The sequence below is a fragment of the Microtus ochrogaster genome, linkage group LG2, assembly GCF_000317375.1.
Source record: "Microtus ochrogaster isolate Prairie Vole_2 linkage group LG2, MicOch1.0, whole genome shotgun sequence".
NCBI classification, from domain to species: Eukaryota; Metazoa; Chordata; class Mammalia; order Rodentia; family Cricetidae; genus Microtus; species Microtus ochrogaster.
Window position 1 is genome coordinate 2,125,393 of NC_022028.1, and position 15,199 is coordinate 2,140,591.

The following is a 15,199-nucleotide window of genomic DNA, read 5'->3' on the forward strand; positions in this document are numbered from 1 at the left end:
CTCCTTACCCGAGGGGCAGAGCGACAGCCCCAGCCATACCAGCGGCTGTCACACCCCAGGTCTCCTCCATCTGATGCTCCTTCCTGGCTGTGCTATCTGCCAGTGGCCAGAGACAAGGGGCAAAGCCCCTTACAGTTGCTGGAGCATGCTGCCCCCCAGAGATGTTGACTGACGCCTGTCCCCAGAGGTCCCATTGAGACACTCTGACGGAACTGTGACAAGAGGAAGCTGGCCAGGGAAGGTGAAGAAGGGAGAGTACCCTGTCCTTGTGACAGCCTCCTTCCTGCATTGCTGCCACAGTCTGTTAGGAAACACTCTGGGGCTGCCATTTTCCACCACATTGCTCCACACACCAAGATGTTGCCACTTCCACTGACCATCCATTCACACAGTTTCCCCCAAGCCAATGATGCTGAGACATCCAGATTTGCCACCTTCCAAGGCCAAGGGACAGTCTGATGTCATTATTCAGACACCATTCACCTTCTTTTTCTGAGAAAGAATCTCTCATTGGTATGAGCCTCATCAGGTAAGCAAGCTGCCTGCCTCTATCTCCCCTCGGCTGTATTGTGTGTGCACCAGCACATCTGGTGTTTTCTATGTGGCTTCTAGGAATGAAAATCAGGTTTCTGTGTTTATGTGGCGAGCCCTTTACCAACTAACTGATGCATCTCCTCAGCCCTTCATCTTTAATTTTGTTCTACCCATTGTTCTCAGTATGGCCATACAGCTGAGTTACTCAGGAAGCCAGGCTTACATAGTCACATCAGGGCTCTCTCCTCAGAGGCTCTGGAGTCCATAGGCCTGCAAAAAGGCCAAGACATCTGCACTGTAGCAAGCAGCCTAGGTGACTCTGGCCCAGACTCCAACTGGACCAGACCCTGCAGTCCAGTCACTGGGTCTGAACCATTGCTTATTTTTATTTATTTTTCTGCCTGAGACACAGTTTCATTACGGAGAACAGACTTCCTCCAGTCCGCAGTCCTCTCGCCTCCCGCTCCGCTGCTGGGATTACAGATGCGCACCATTGTTCTGGTTCCATCCGGATTACAGATGCGCACCATTGTTCTGGTTCCATCCGCATGCTGTGAGAAGACACCCGAGGAAAACTCGGCTGAGGGGGAAAGGGGTTGGCTTAGCTAGGATTCCAGGTCACGGTCCATTATTTCAGGGACGTCAAGGCGGGAACTCAAAACAGCTAGTCACATCCCATCAGGAGTCCAGAGCAGAGAGGATCTGCAACTGGACTCCTGCTGTCCGCCTGCTTCTGATCAGCTAGGGTTCCTTAATCTGAAACTGTGAAGTCTATGAATGGTACGATCCATATGCAGGGTGAATGCTCCTACCTCAGCCATCCATCGAGACAATGTGGCACAGACAAGCCCACAGGGGACAATTCCCCACCTGATGCTGTTTTCACAAGTGACTTCTAGCTACGGAAACTTGACAACCTAAGAACTATAATAGGCCACACAACTTATGTGTGTGTGTGTTTGTGTGTGTGTGTGCTATAGCAGACACCACACTACATACGTGTGTGTATGTGTATCTATCTGTGTGTGCTTGTGTGTATGTAAGAGCTTTCCTCCCTGTTTTTGGTTTTGTTTGTTTGTTTGTTTGTTTGTTTGTTTGTTTGTTTTGAGACATGATCTGTCAATGACCTGGAGAGGGTCTCTAGACAGTCAGCTAGTCCCAGGGAACCGTCTCTCTCTCTCTGCCTCCCAAGTGCTAAGAACACAGCAGTGGTTCACCCTAACCAACTTTTTCATGTGGTTTCTGTGGACAGAATTCAGGTCCTCAAGCTTCTATGACAAGCTCTACACCAACTGGGCATTAACTGGACCACAGCCTCCTGCTTGGCTCTTTAGGCAGAAAAAACACCTCCTGAGATGATCAGCTTCTGGATCAGTCCTCCAAAGATTTATGCCAGAGCACCCAAATAAAGTGAATCCCACCAAGGCCTCTCCCAAAAGATGAGATTATAGGATTGGCAATGCCCAGTGCTTATCAGTGCCACCCAGGGCGGGATTATACAGAGAGCCATGTTCACAGGGAAACATCCTTCTGTGATAAAAGCATGCCCTAAGACTTGGGAGTTCTTCACAGGAGTAGGGGAAAGTCTCTCTGCCAGGAATGTGTTTTCTTGACCTGAGAAGTGTGGAACAGCCACTTCGCAGCCTCTGACTGAGATCAAGTGAGCTGGATGCTACGTGGTGGGATGTGTTTGCTCTTGGGAAGCTTAGGATGGAGTTGGCCTAGGCATGTGGAAGTAGAATGAGCTAACATACCATCCTTTCCTTACCCGCAGGGTCCCTTTGTCTTTAGACTCTAGGAGATAGAAAACAAGAAAATGCCTGTGTGTCCAGAAACAGCACTGGGGCCACAGGGCACCTGGAAGGACATCAAGAGGTGAGAGGGAGTTAGAGGCACACTGGGGACAGTCTCCCCAGCCTGGGATGAGTTCCTGCCCACCCCCACCATGCCCGCCCTGTCTCAGTCCAGGAAGAGGACATTCAGCTGGCAGCAGAGCCCTGGCTCTCCATCTCTCTGACTTTGGAGCCCTTCTGCAAGGGAACTCTCTAGACCTCATTCCCACTAGGAGGTGGTGGCCTGCTATTCCTGTGGCCTCCCTATGGTCACATACACCTTGGCCTCACAGGTTGTACTGAGGAGTCAACGAGAAAACGCACACGCATATTGATGCATGTACTAATCCCATCCTACAGACGCCATCTCCTTCTCCAAGAGTTTCCCAGACAACAGCATCCAGCTTAACTTGATTTCTCTCTCCCAGTTCCATAATCCTCAAGGTGGGATTTTGTCTTTTTGGCTTATGGTTGGGAATATTCAGAGGACCACCCAGGAAGCCAAATCTGAGTGTCTGATTCCCAGAGAGGAAGGCCCTAGAGGCTGGGAGAGCAGGCTGCTTCACAAGCAAGGGCCTGCACAGGTAGCTAGATTTGTGCTGCCTAGCAGGAGTAGGAGCTGTCACCCCCTAAACCTCACGACTCCCATGAATGGTGACAGGGAGGAGCACAGGGCTATCTTTATTTCCAACCAACATCTATTCAGGCAGAATGGTCGGGGGTGTTGGGTTTCCCCTCTTCTGAGGGTGCAGAGCACATACCCAAGATGATGGATGGACTGAGGAGAGTGAGCAGGGACATCCTGGACCTTAGATGTCACCCATGATTACAGGTTCAATTCATTTCACAGTCTCTCCTCAGCCCCACCCCACCCCGAGCTCTTCTTGGGAGATAGACGTGGCTGAAAGTCATAAGTCACTGCTGTGTGGCTTCATGGTCTGTCATTCAAATGACCTCTGTGTGACAGCAAACAAGACAGTGAAGATAAGGGTCTTACTGAAGAGTCCACAGACCACAGGAACAACGATGCTGAATATGGAGACCCTGTGGAGAGATGAGATTGAATGTTGGTCAATGACCACCCACACTGTCAAGTCTATGGAATTCTCCTCCATCCAATCTTTCCAACTTAGATCCTCCCTTCAGCCTGTGGGAAAGTTTAGATGCAGTTTAGTTGATCTCTTCCTAAAATAACCCTTTAGAAATGTGTTTGCAGGAGAGTCTAGGTTTCAGGTCCAGGAGACGCATAAGGAGGATTCACCTGGGCATCTTGACCTTCAGTGTGGAATGATGTCATGTCCATATCTAGGGAACCTGCTCCCTGTTGTCCCCATTCTCACCTGCTCCTGGGGACAGGTGTCCTACCTTAGTCTTCATTGTCCCCATCCAGAAACCAAGAAGAATCTAACCTTAGTGAAAACCCCATTGCGGGGTTGTCATGATTTTAGCAAAATGCTTCTCCAAGTTCCAGATAGACAGCAGTAGACATAAGAAAGAGACCCACCCCGGAGAGAGAGAGAGAGAGAGAGAGAGAGAGAGAGAGAGAGAGAGAGAGACAGAGAGAGACAGAGAGAGAGACAGAGAGAGAGACAGAGAGAGACACAGATACACACACACACAGAGAGAGAGAGAGAGAGAGAGAGAGAGAGAGAGAGAGAGAGAGAGAGAGCACTTCACCTGAACTGGGCAGGTAGGGAAGTAGGTGAGGACATGATGTTTTACATGTTAGGACACAGGGACAAAAATAACAGGTGACAATGATTCAGACAGAGGCCACACAGAGTATTAATGATATATAACTGCGGGGTCTCTGCAAATGCAGCGACCATCAAGTCTGCATGAGGCAAGAAGGAAATTTGTTTCAGCAAAACTCAGTAGATGGTATTGGTTCAAACTTCAAAGTCTGACCCAGGGAGTTTATTTTAGGGGGAAGTTTTCTGATTATTATTAACTCAATTCTGTATCTACAACAAATCTTAAATAGCAGGATAACATTGTAACTCTTCAAAGTACAAATGACCTCTTTCGTAAAGATGATTTCTATTGACTGAGAAACAATGCTAAAGGGAAGGGTCTAGAAGGAAGAGTCTGGATAAACATTAGTCTGGGGAATCCAGGGGTGATCTGCCCCTGCAGATAGCACAGGTCACCAGGCTACCAACTAATCCCATTCCCAGCCTTCTGTTCAGACAATAGTTTGAAGAGGCAACCTTGCATGTTTAACAGTCCTGGTTTCTCTAGTGCTGATACTGAGCACAAGGCCCACAAGCCTTTTATATATAAGAACTTAATGGTGCACGAAGCTCATGCCCATAATCCCAACAGTGGGTAGGCTGAGGCAGGAAGATCACAAATCTGCAGCCAGCATGGACCCCAGAATGAGAACTTGTGTAAGTACACAAATGGAATGTGAGGGCTTGGTCAATGATCTACTTAGTAAAGTGTGGACCTTACTACAGCAAGAAAGGTTAGTGAATAACGCTATGGTACAATCATACTACATAGCAGGGCAAAGTATTGTTGGTCTGAGTCCAGGCTATAATTTTTCTCTAAACATGGCTAACGATAAGTATATAAATGGGGACAGAGTCATGGAAGATCACTAGGAAATAGAATTGAGTGCAATTAAGGAACAAATCACAGCAGTAACCTTGAAAGCAGTATGTGCACTCATCATGGTGATGGACTGGAGCAACCTGCCCATGTATGCTGACTCCACCCCAGGCTCCCATCCTGTCCCCTATAAGGGGACAATATCCCCAAGGCCACGTGGTAAGTTTAGCAGCTTATCGTGCTAGAGAGGCAACCAGGATAGGGAGGCTAGCTCCTGTCTCTCACCTTGTGGTTGCCATAGTACCTACCCTGGTGGCAGCCTCAGCTCCCAGGGGAGCCTGCTGCTGGAGAGGCCCTGCTTCTGGTCTTTGCTAATGCCATTGCTTCCTAAGTCTAACCTGCCAATGTTCCATTGTAGTTCCTTGGACCCCGAGTTGTTTTCATGCACTGGGCTCCAGGGCACATCCCCTTACAGCAGCTCTTCACCTGTCTGTGGGGTCTCTGCGTCACATTGCTAGGGCTTCCCCTACACAATGACCGGATGTAGGAATATATATATATACACACACATAGACTCTAAGCCTTCTGCCTCCAACAGAAGCAGTTTCAACTGGTACCCAGACTCCCTCACGGGACCCAGTCTATGCCACACCTGGGAGACTGGTCCTGATTATGACCCTCTATTGACTTTCCTTCCCCATCGCACTTCCCTGACGGCTCTGCCAGGGGTTACTTCCTAAAATATTTTCACAAGGCTTACTTTCCCATGACGCATCTCTAGAAGTAAGCTTGTCACAGGAAAATGGTGCTCCCTGCCATGCCTGTCCATCAGCAGGGCAGTCTTTGCTCTCCTGTCACCTGGGCAAACAACTTGAACTCAAACTGGTGAATAACCTCATGCTCTAGTCACGTGGTATAAAGTTAGCAGGTGGCAGGGGTATAGCGGTAGTGACAATGTGAGCTACAACGTACCTCCTGCGCCTGGGAAAACAAAGGCAACAGCGACAAACTAACTTCCGGAAAGATGGTTCGGTGGTTAAGAGCACACACTGCTCTCCCAGAGGACTGAGTTATTTTCCCAGGACCCACACTGGGCAGCTCACAGCTTCCTGTAACTGTAACTCTGAGGGATGCAGCACTTTTTCCAGACTGCGGCAGCCCCTGGGCTCCCTCACACAAATCACACGTGCACGTGCACACACACATAGTTAAAAATAAAAGTTTTTTAAAAAGAAGGAAAGACGAGTACTGACTCTCCCTAGACTGCAAACTTTCACTGCCCCATGAAGGCAGCAACTCCATGCCAGGCACTTGAGACGGCACCAGGGAACCATGCTCAGGAAGAGGACGGTGCGTCTGCCTCCTTGCCTGGAACAAGAATCCACACTCAGAGAAATGAATGTCATGACCACTTCTCATCAACTTTACTAGGAATATTTTTTCCTTGGTGCTGAGCATGGAACCAGAGCCTTGAGCACCCACATCCTCCGAATCATATGCCAAGGTCTAGAGGAATGTTTTAAAATGCTAAACCCTTGCTGGTCAGCCTGCTGTACCACAGCCTCAGTTCTGCACTGTAGATCATCTGCAAAGTCTGCTTTTGTGATTTTATTTATTTTTAATTATGTATAAAGTGTTTTTCTGAAAGTATATTTATGTACCAATTAGGTACAGTGCCTACCTGTGGAGACCAACAGAGAGTGTCAGATCCCCAGAGACTGGAGATAGATGGTTGTGAGCCACCGTGGGGTGCTGGGAATTGAACTCAGGACCTCTGGAAGAGCAGCTACTGCTCTTAACCTCTGAGCCATCTCTCCAGTGCAGACAATTCTGATATTTAGAAGACATTTTGTATATGTGATAGTATGCAAAGTGACATAAATGCCCAAATTCTCTTATGGAAATTTTTTGAGATAAAAGAGTTTTTAAAATTATCTGAGTGGTGATGGCTCATGTCTTTAATTCCTGCACTTGGGTGGAAAAAGCAGGAAGATGTCTGTAAGTTTGAAGCCAGCCTGGTCTACAGAGTGAGTTCCAGGACAATCAAGGCTACATGGAGAAACCCTGTCTCAAAAATGAACAAAAATATTTTAAAAAGAAAATAGTATGAACAGTCAAGAGTAGGTAAATGATTGTGAGGTTTCTGGCTTTTTTGATTGACAGAAAAGTATGTATTTATTGAAATTATAATTCAGTGTAGTAATGTTGAAGGATTTTAAAGATATAGTCTTTGTAAGTAGTTATGACTGTCCTGGAGCTCACTACATAGACCTGGTTGGCCTTGAACTCACAGAGATCCTCCTGCCTCTGCCTCCCGAGTGCTGAGATTAAAGGTATGTGCCACCATGCCTGGCTGAGAGATAATCTTACCAGGGAAAATTACTTCATGTATATAACTAGAACTGGGCCATGCTAAGGTATATATGAATAAAGGCTACATGGAACCATGGTGGGGACATATTAGACTAGGGAAAAAAGAATTTTTTCACTTTTGATGCAGCATTTAAATGAAACATTAGCCTTCAACAGCAACTGTAAGGAGGGCCATGCATGCAAGGTGGCTCTTAACCAGCAGGTGTGGCCTGCTGCTGCAGCGTGGATCAGCACTGGTGACAAATTGACATTGTTAGAAGGTGGTGGAAAGTTTGAAAGGCTGGAATTGGCCAGTGCTTTAGGCCACCGTGCACTCATTAATCCACCCATCTACTTTTTCTTCCGTCTATCATCTACCCATCCTTTCATTCATCCTTCTATTTAGTCATCTATCCATCCATGAATCCACGCACACAAATATCTATTCAGGCGTGCGCTCACTCACTCATTGAGCCATCATCCACATGCATCCGTTCCCAAAGAAACAGCACACCCATAGTCTGACCCCTTCCTCTTCATTTTTCTCAATGTCATGCCACCATGATATACTGCTTCACCGCAGATCCAAAAGCTGTGTCCTGAAACCTCCAGAATTTGGAGCCAAAATAAACCTATCCCATTTTAAGCCTATTGTCTGGGTCATTTGTTACAATGATGGAGAGCTGACAAACATAAATGCAGGTTAGAAATCTCCTGAAAAATCATATTTTAAAATATTGAGACAAAGGGCTGGGCTAGTTTGATCCCTGACACTGCGAAAAGGGAACTATGAGTCTGCCACCGTCTCCATGAATGCCTGCCATTCCATCAGTGTGGAGTGGAGTGCTCACGCCAGTACTAAAATCAAACAAACAAACTAAGTCAGTTCAATAGCACAAAGAGCATTACTAGGGAGAGTCATAGACATGGGGAGGTGGCAGACAGCATCCTCTGGTCTTCTAGTATCTCAACAGTATCCTTGGGAACTAAAGCCACAAGGGGTCGCTGGCTCACCCAATGTTACATACATAGCTGGTCTATCTGACATCGGAATCCATCTGCTTCTGGGTTGGCAGGACTGAAAGTATTCATCAAAAATGCCATTTCCCTCCTCTTACTACTCTGATGTGCAGGGAGACAGAGAGGGTGAGCTGGGGAGGGTGGGAGCCTCCTCCTCAGTCAGTCGCCACCTTCTCCCTCCCTGGGAAATTCTGCACAGACTTGTCTGCTTCTGCTTCTGCTCCAGCCCACCACAGATTCATGCCCACATCCTCTCAGCACTTGGACTAGGAGATAAATGGCATCCTAACCAGGATCCCAGAAAACATACCTGGGAACATCTGGCATGTTTGGGTAGGTGACTTCAGGGTCAGGAGAAGAGACAACAGCTGTGGATGGGGTCATAGTCCTGTCTCTGCGCTGGTATTTTGTGGTAATCGGGATGGGAAATGTAGTTGGGCTTATAGTAGTTGTGATGCCAGAAGTGGATGGATCTGAAGAATCTGCAAGAAGACACATGGAGAGATAAATGGACAGACATATAATGGACAGAAGATTGATGAATGGACAGACGGATGGATGAATGAGCAGAAGAGAAGTGAGCTGGGGAGGGAAAAGAACATTGCTATTCAAGAAGCAAGGATTTTTTAACTAAAATCCAAAGAAGCCAGCCTGAAGCAGAGACAGAAACAGATGAGTGAAGGGAGAAAAGGAGGAGGGCTGGAGAGGCGTGAAGGAAAGACTCCTCGGGCTGTCTGAGGTGAGGAAATGTTCTCTCTGCTGCTGTTCAGCTCTCCATGTTCCCCTTCTCCCCCTTACATGGCTCTCTCTGCCTCTGTAAGTCACGTCTCTCTAAGGTGTCCTTTACTGCTGTATTGCATCTGAGCCTCAGCCTGGACTTGGCACAGACTTCCTGGTTCTAGGAAGGGAGGCCTTTTCTCTTTTCTCTGCCATCCTTGATCATCCACTATTACTACTGGGGATGTAGAGCCCAGCAAGGCACCAGCTGGTCCTTGGTGAATTCAGTAATTCATAAGGGGTGTATAACTGCATTGGTCCCCACTGAAGCCTAGACCCTTGTTCCTCATAAGCAAGTGTCACTTCAGGTCTGCTGAGCCAGGGTCTTCATGAAATAAGGAGTTCAGGTGGTTCATGCCCACAGCAAGGTCTGACACACATAGTTTAGGGGGCACCAAGGGCATCTTGAAAGGAGTAGATTACAAGAGCTTCCTAAGAAGATAACATAACAACCATGGATTACAGTACCTGCAGCCAAGCTGCAACCCAGCAGGGCTACATTGTCCACAGCCCAGTCACTTCAATGACATGACACACCACAAATCTTTGGAACCTGGACCCCTACTGATGTCAGTTTCACCCAGTCCTCAGACCACCAGCCCTATGTCAGACTGCATACGTGACTTCTTATGGACAGCCTCCAACTGCCCTGCAGGCACAGAGGTAGCCTGTCCGGGGCTATGACGCTGTTTCTTAGGATACCACCACTGCCACAGTCACCACCACTAAGGCCATCAATGCAGCGTAGTTGGCATGCAGCACTCGGCCTGCTTACCCAGCCTGCAGGCAGCAGACAGCAGCAACCATGCCTATCCGCCACAGGCCAGTAAAAAGTCAGCCAAGACTAGTCAGCTTCATTCTAGTATGGGGGGGTGGGGTGGGGGGTGGAACAAGCCCTGCCTCAGACATGGACAGAGCGACTACAGTTATCCTCAGGTCCCAAGAGCTACCCCTGTAGCCAGTCACCACACCTCTACTCTACTCTGTTGGGAGTCAGGCTCATCCAAGACTTTCTCAGAGGCCTTGATGAAAAGATGTCTAAGGGGAACACCAGTTCTGTGTCCGTGCCCAGGAGCAAACAAGGCAAGGTCTGATCTGAGCCTAGGGCCTGGGCCTCAAAGGGGTTAAGGTTCCAGTTCCTGGAAACTAGACTTTCCCCACTAGAGAGACTGGAGTTACCCCTGTGCATGCCGTCTGTTTCACGCTTGAGATCTCCTGTGTTCCCGTCATGCAATATTGCCTGACCCCTGATGATTTCGCTCATTGTATGACCGCTTTCTGCTGCCTCTATCCCATGTCCCCTTGCAAAGTGCATATAAGATGCTGTGTGTGTGTGTGTGTGTGTGTGTGTGTGTGTGTGTGTGTATGCGTTTGAGATAGAATCTCACTATGTAGCACTGCCTGTCCTGGAACTCACTACAAAAATCAAGCTGGCCTTGAACTCACAGAGATTCACCTGCCTCTGGCTCTCAAGGGCTAGGATCAAAGGTGTGTGCTACCATGCCTGACTGATGCTGTACTTCTTAATAAACATTCTTGGCATAAGACGTAGCTTGTACAAGACCTCCTGACCCCAACTTTCCAGTGTTTTTATTACTTCTGAACTCCTGGCTCTCCCTCTTGGGTCATCCTCCTACCAGCCGTTCCTCTTCACAGCTGTCTAGTTATGACCTGAGCAGGGCCTCTCAAGAACTATGAGCAAGCAGCCATGGAACGACACTAGTTATGGTCAACAAAGCTGTTGTTTCCCTCCAGTTGCCCTGCTCAGGCTGGATCCTACAGCTAAGTCAACATAGCCTATAAAGTGGCATTCTGAGGTGCCCACCCTACTCTCTAGTAGCCCAAGTGCTTATGGGAAAGAGTCTGAAGGATTTCCTGGACCAGGAGAGAGTTAGAGGCACCTTGGAGGCATGAGCAGAGGTGGGCAAGGGAGTGAACAGGGTGGAATGGGCACTGGAGAGCCAAATGGCTTCTAGAAGCCTGGTGGACTCGTGGATGAAGGGGCAGATCTTGCCATCTTATAGATCCCCCTATAAATCTTGAAGACTTGGCCAACAGTGCAATTTATATCCAAGAATCAAATGGTAGTGGGACTCTGGATCCAGCAGATTTCCTTAAGCACTGTGAGGTTGTTGGGATGAACAGGAGAAGTTTACAACCCGTGATCCACGTCTACCTGAATAAGGGAACAGGAAAACCTGAAAATGACACCATGGTGACCCAGGAGGATCCACCAACTGCCAAGGTCGCTATGAAGTGGCTTGAAAGGAGATTTACAAGCAAGCAAACTCAAAGTCTCTCTTGACTGAAGGAAGCCTCCAGTGAACAGCGTGTAGATTAGCATACACCCCAAGAGAGCAGAAGAATGTCACCACCCATCTGCGGAGGCCCGAATGACCTGGAGGATCCTGGAGGATCCGTAAGTTACATAGGAAGGTCCCCCACAGAGGGCTCTGAGGTTTAGAGAGATCCCCCTCTGGAGGAAGAAATGTCCAGCACCAAGCCAGAGAGTGGCAAATCCAACCCAAATTGTAGAAACCAGGAAATGCCTGGAGAACAGAGTGCACCCATTGTAAGCCTGAGCACTTCCTTCCCAAACCCTCCCCACCTTTGACTGATGACTGTGGCAGAAATGGCTCTGGCAGCTTGTGGGGTGCAAAACCTGGCCTTAAAAACTTTTGCTGTCTTCGAAGAATGTCCTGAACTTGCTTCGGAGATGACAGTGGCCCATTCTGAGGTGGTTTGTGTGGAAGAAAATGAGGTGGTACAAATGGGTATCCTGGACCTTTGCTGAAACAGATCTATTGCTTAAGCCAGAAAATGTCCCAAATGTATAGTTCCATATTTATAATGTTGGCTATGACATTGTTATGAAGAAACATTAAAATAATTAGCTAAATGGTTAATTAAAAAAAGAAAAGGCTTCTTAAGGACAAGACTTCTAAGGGGAGATCTCAGAGAAACTAAATCATGTCCAAAGTCTACTTTTCCTCTTTGCCCAATGGGAATCCATATGCAAGAGCCCTGAATTACTATTGGACCAAGTGCCTGCCAACAGCCTTGGATGGCAGGCAAGGAAATTCTGACAGGAAGTCAAGCTGCTAGGAATCCTGGGCCACTGCCCCATCCTTGCTGGCCTACCTTTCCCTTCCTCTCCCCAGACACTTCCTGGTCACTCACCCTTGGTCACCACCAGGCGGACAGGATGGAAGAGCAGAACAGGGTCATTAGGAGGGTGGTAAATCACGCAGCGGTACAATCCAGAGTCTGCCACTCGAAGATCAGTCATTTGGACATGCAACATGGCCTCCCCAGGGTCATCTTTCAGTGTGTACTTCCCCACGTGGACCTCACTGGGATTTGCAGATGGCCTCTCTGTGACCACCAATGTCAAGGGCTCCTTTCCGTCCTGCAGCCTCTGCCAAGCCTTCTGACTGCTGGCATACTTCCTGATGTTGAAGGGACAGCTCACCGCCAAGGTCTGTCCCTCGACTCGGTTATACCTTTCTTCGGCTGGGTCAGTGGCAGCTCTAGCTTCTGTAAACAGGAAAAGGGAAAGAGGCTCTGTAGGGAATGGTCCCCATCCAAACTCTGCACCGGGAAGGAGCTGTTTGGTGTTTGTTTGTTTGTTTGTTTGTTTCACTGTAAGAGCCAATGATATGTGGCCAATGAGAATCAAACATTACAAACAATCCTTTTGTGAGTACGTGTTAATGCATGTGTGCATGTGTGCATGCCTGTGGTGCCCAGAGGCCAACCTCAGGTATTACACATGCCTGAGAATACTGTCCATCTAATTGCTTCTTTTGTTAAAGAAGCTTTTTACATGGAACTGGAATATTCGGCTGGACTGTCTCGTTGGGGACTCCCAGGGATCCAGCCAGCTCTGCATCCCTAGTGCTGGGATGACTAGTGTGTGCCCCTACATCTTTTTTTTTTTTTACAAGACTTTCAGGAATCAAACTCAGGTCCTCATGCTTGCGTGGCAAGCACCACACTGGCTGTATTCTTTACTTCTCTAGCCCTAAATGGTTTTTAGAGGAATGAAAGTGCCCGATTGGAGGGAGACATGATGGCCAGGGCATGATGAGAGAGGAAGGCTGTAGAAAGGTTCCTTACAGGATAAAGAGTGGGTATAAAGACATTCTCGAAGCACAGGATGATGTCCCGGAAGTTTGAGTCTTCGGGACTCAAGGAAGCATCAAGAAAAGAAAACAAAAGCAAAGCATCACGGGCACGATGGATGGGAGCTCTACACCTCCTTCCATCCTATGGCTCTGCTGATGGTTTGATGGGGCTGCCCTACCCCGAGAACAGCCCTAAGGCCCTGGCCACACAGACTGTGACCGGGTGGAGCCAATCGAAACCAGCTGTGACTACTCAGAACCCTATGCAGAGGCTGGTGGTCAGCAGGGTGCCAAGCTCTGGTTCTGTATTTTACCATATTGGAATCAGTTGCCTGAGAATGAGCCAAACAGGAGAGCGGAGTGACAGGGAGAAACTGGGTAGGGAGGAGAAAGAAGGAAACTGACAACTTTGAGTCATGGCTTGCTGCACTTTTAAGCTAGCACCCCTGGGTGCCCTAGGACCTAAGACAAAAAGTCCCTCCTGTTTTTGACAGAAACCACAGTCATGTTTCTTCACTATGTGTCAGGTGCCCCTCACTGGGTGTAAACTGCCCCCCACTGGGTGTCAGGTGTCCCCCACTGGTGTCAGGTGTTGGGAGACATTTTCAGTTGGTATAAACAGGAATGGGAACTATTGCCATGCGGAACTAATGGACAGACAAGGTCAGGTGCTGTCAAGTATCCTGCAGTGCACAGGATGGTCCTCACCAGCCATTACCTCACCCAAAATGTCAGTAGTGCTGAGCTTGGAAATGCCACACACACACACAACACACACTCACACGCATGCACTACACACACACACACAACACACACTCACACGCATGCACTACACACACACACACAACACACACTCACACGCATGCACTACACACACACACACAACACACACTTGCGTGCATGCATCATCCACATGCACCACACACAAGACACACACTCGCACACATGCACCACACACTCGCATACATGCACCCCCCACACACACTCGCGTGCAGGCACCACACACACACACCACACACTCGCACGCATGCACCACATAGACACACCACACACTCGCGTGCACGCACCCCCCCACTCGCACGCATGCACCACACACACACCACACACTTGCGTGCATGCACCCCCCCACACACACACCACACACTCACGTGCATGCACCCCCCAAACACACCACACACTCGCGTGCATCCACCACACACACACACACACACACACACACACACACACACACTTGCATTCATGCATACTAATCTCAGCCCCACTCTTGGAGTGGAAACAAGAAAATCACCTGGAATCGGGCCCTGCTGATGTGAAAACATCTAGGTCATCAACACCAGTTCTTAAGTCACCGAGAGACTGTAGAGTTTGGCCACTCAGGCCTGGACATCATTCTCCAGCAAAGGCATGGACAGAATGCCAGAGCAGGGAGCTAGACTTTCACTTCCTAAAATGTCTACTGCTGTTGTTACTACAACTGCCCACCCCCCCACACACACATACCACACACACTTGCACCACACACGCACCACACACACACATACCACCCCCACCATACCCACACCACACACACTTGCACCACACACACACTTGCACCACACACGCACCACACACACAATACACACACACACCACCCCCACCATACCCACACCACACCCATATGCATCACACACGTGCATCACACACATACGTGCATGCACACACTACCACCCACACTAACCACACACACAACACACTCGCACAATACACCACACTCACAACACACTCGCACAATACACATGTACCACACACATGCATATACACATACTCACACACACACCACCACCACCACCACCCACATGCACCACAATATACACCACACACACCCAGACAGACCAAGACTTACACTTTAGTAGAAGCCCTTGCCTGCTGGCACAGGCTGTGTCAGGCTCCAGAAGGCCTGCTCTGCCCTCACCTGGCCTTGCTCAGACTCACCTCAAGGACTCATGGGGGATTTTTTTTTTTTTT

General features: G+C 48.6%; 1 protein-coding gene across 1 annotated transcript in view; it reads right to left on the minus strand.

Moving 5' to 3' along the window:
* Window positions 1-3,307: 3,307 nt before the first annotated feature.
* Window positions 3,308-15,199, minus strand: part of Trem1 (triggering receptor expressed on myeloid cells 1) — a 14,548-nt gene continuing 2,656 nt past the window's right edge. Inside the window, exons 2-4 of the mRNA XM_005359694.2 lie at window positions 12,249-12,605; window positions 8,602-8,773; window positions 3,308-3,410 (exon numbers count right to left, since the gene is read on the minus strand). Of these exons, the coding sequence (XP_005359751.1) occupies window positions 3,308-3,410; window positions 8,602-8,773; window positions 12,249-12,605 (632 nt within the window). The remainder of the gene's footprint in view (window positions 3,411-8,601; window positions 8,774-12,248; window positions 12,606-15,199) is intronic.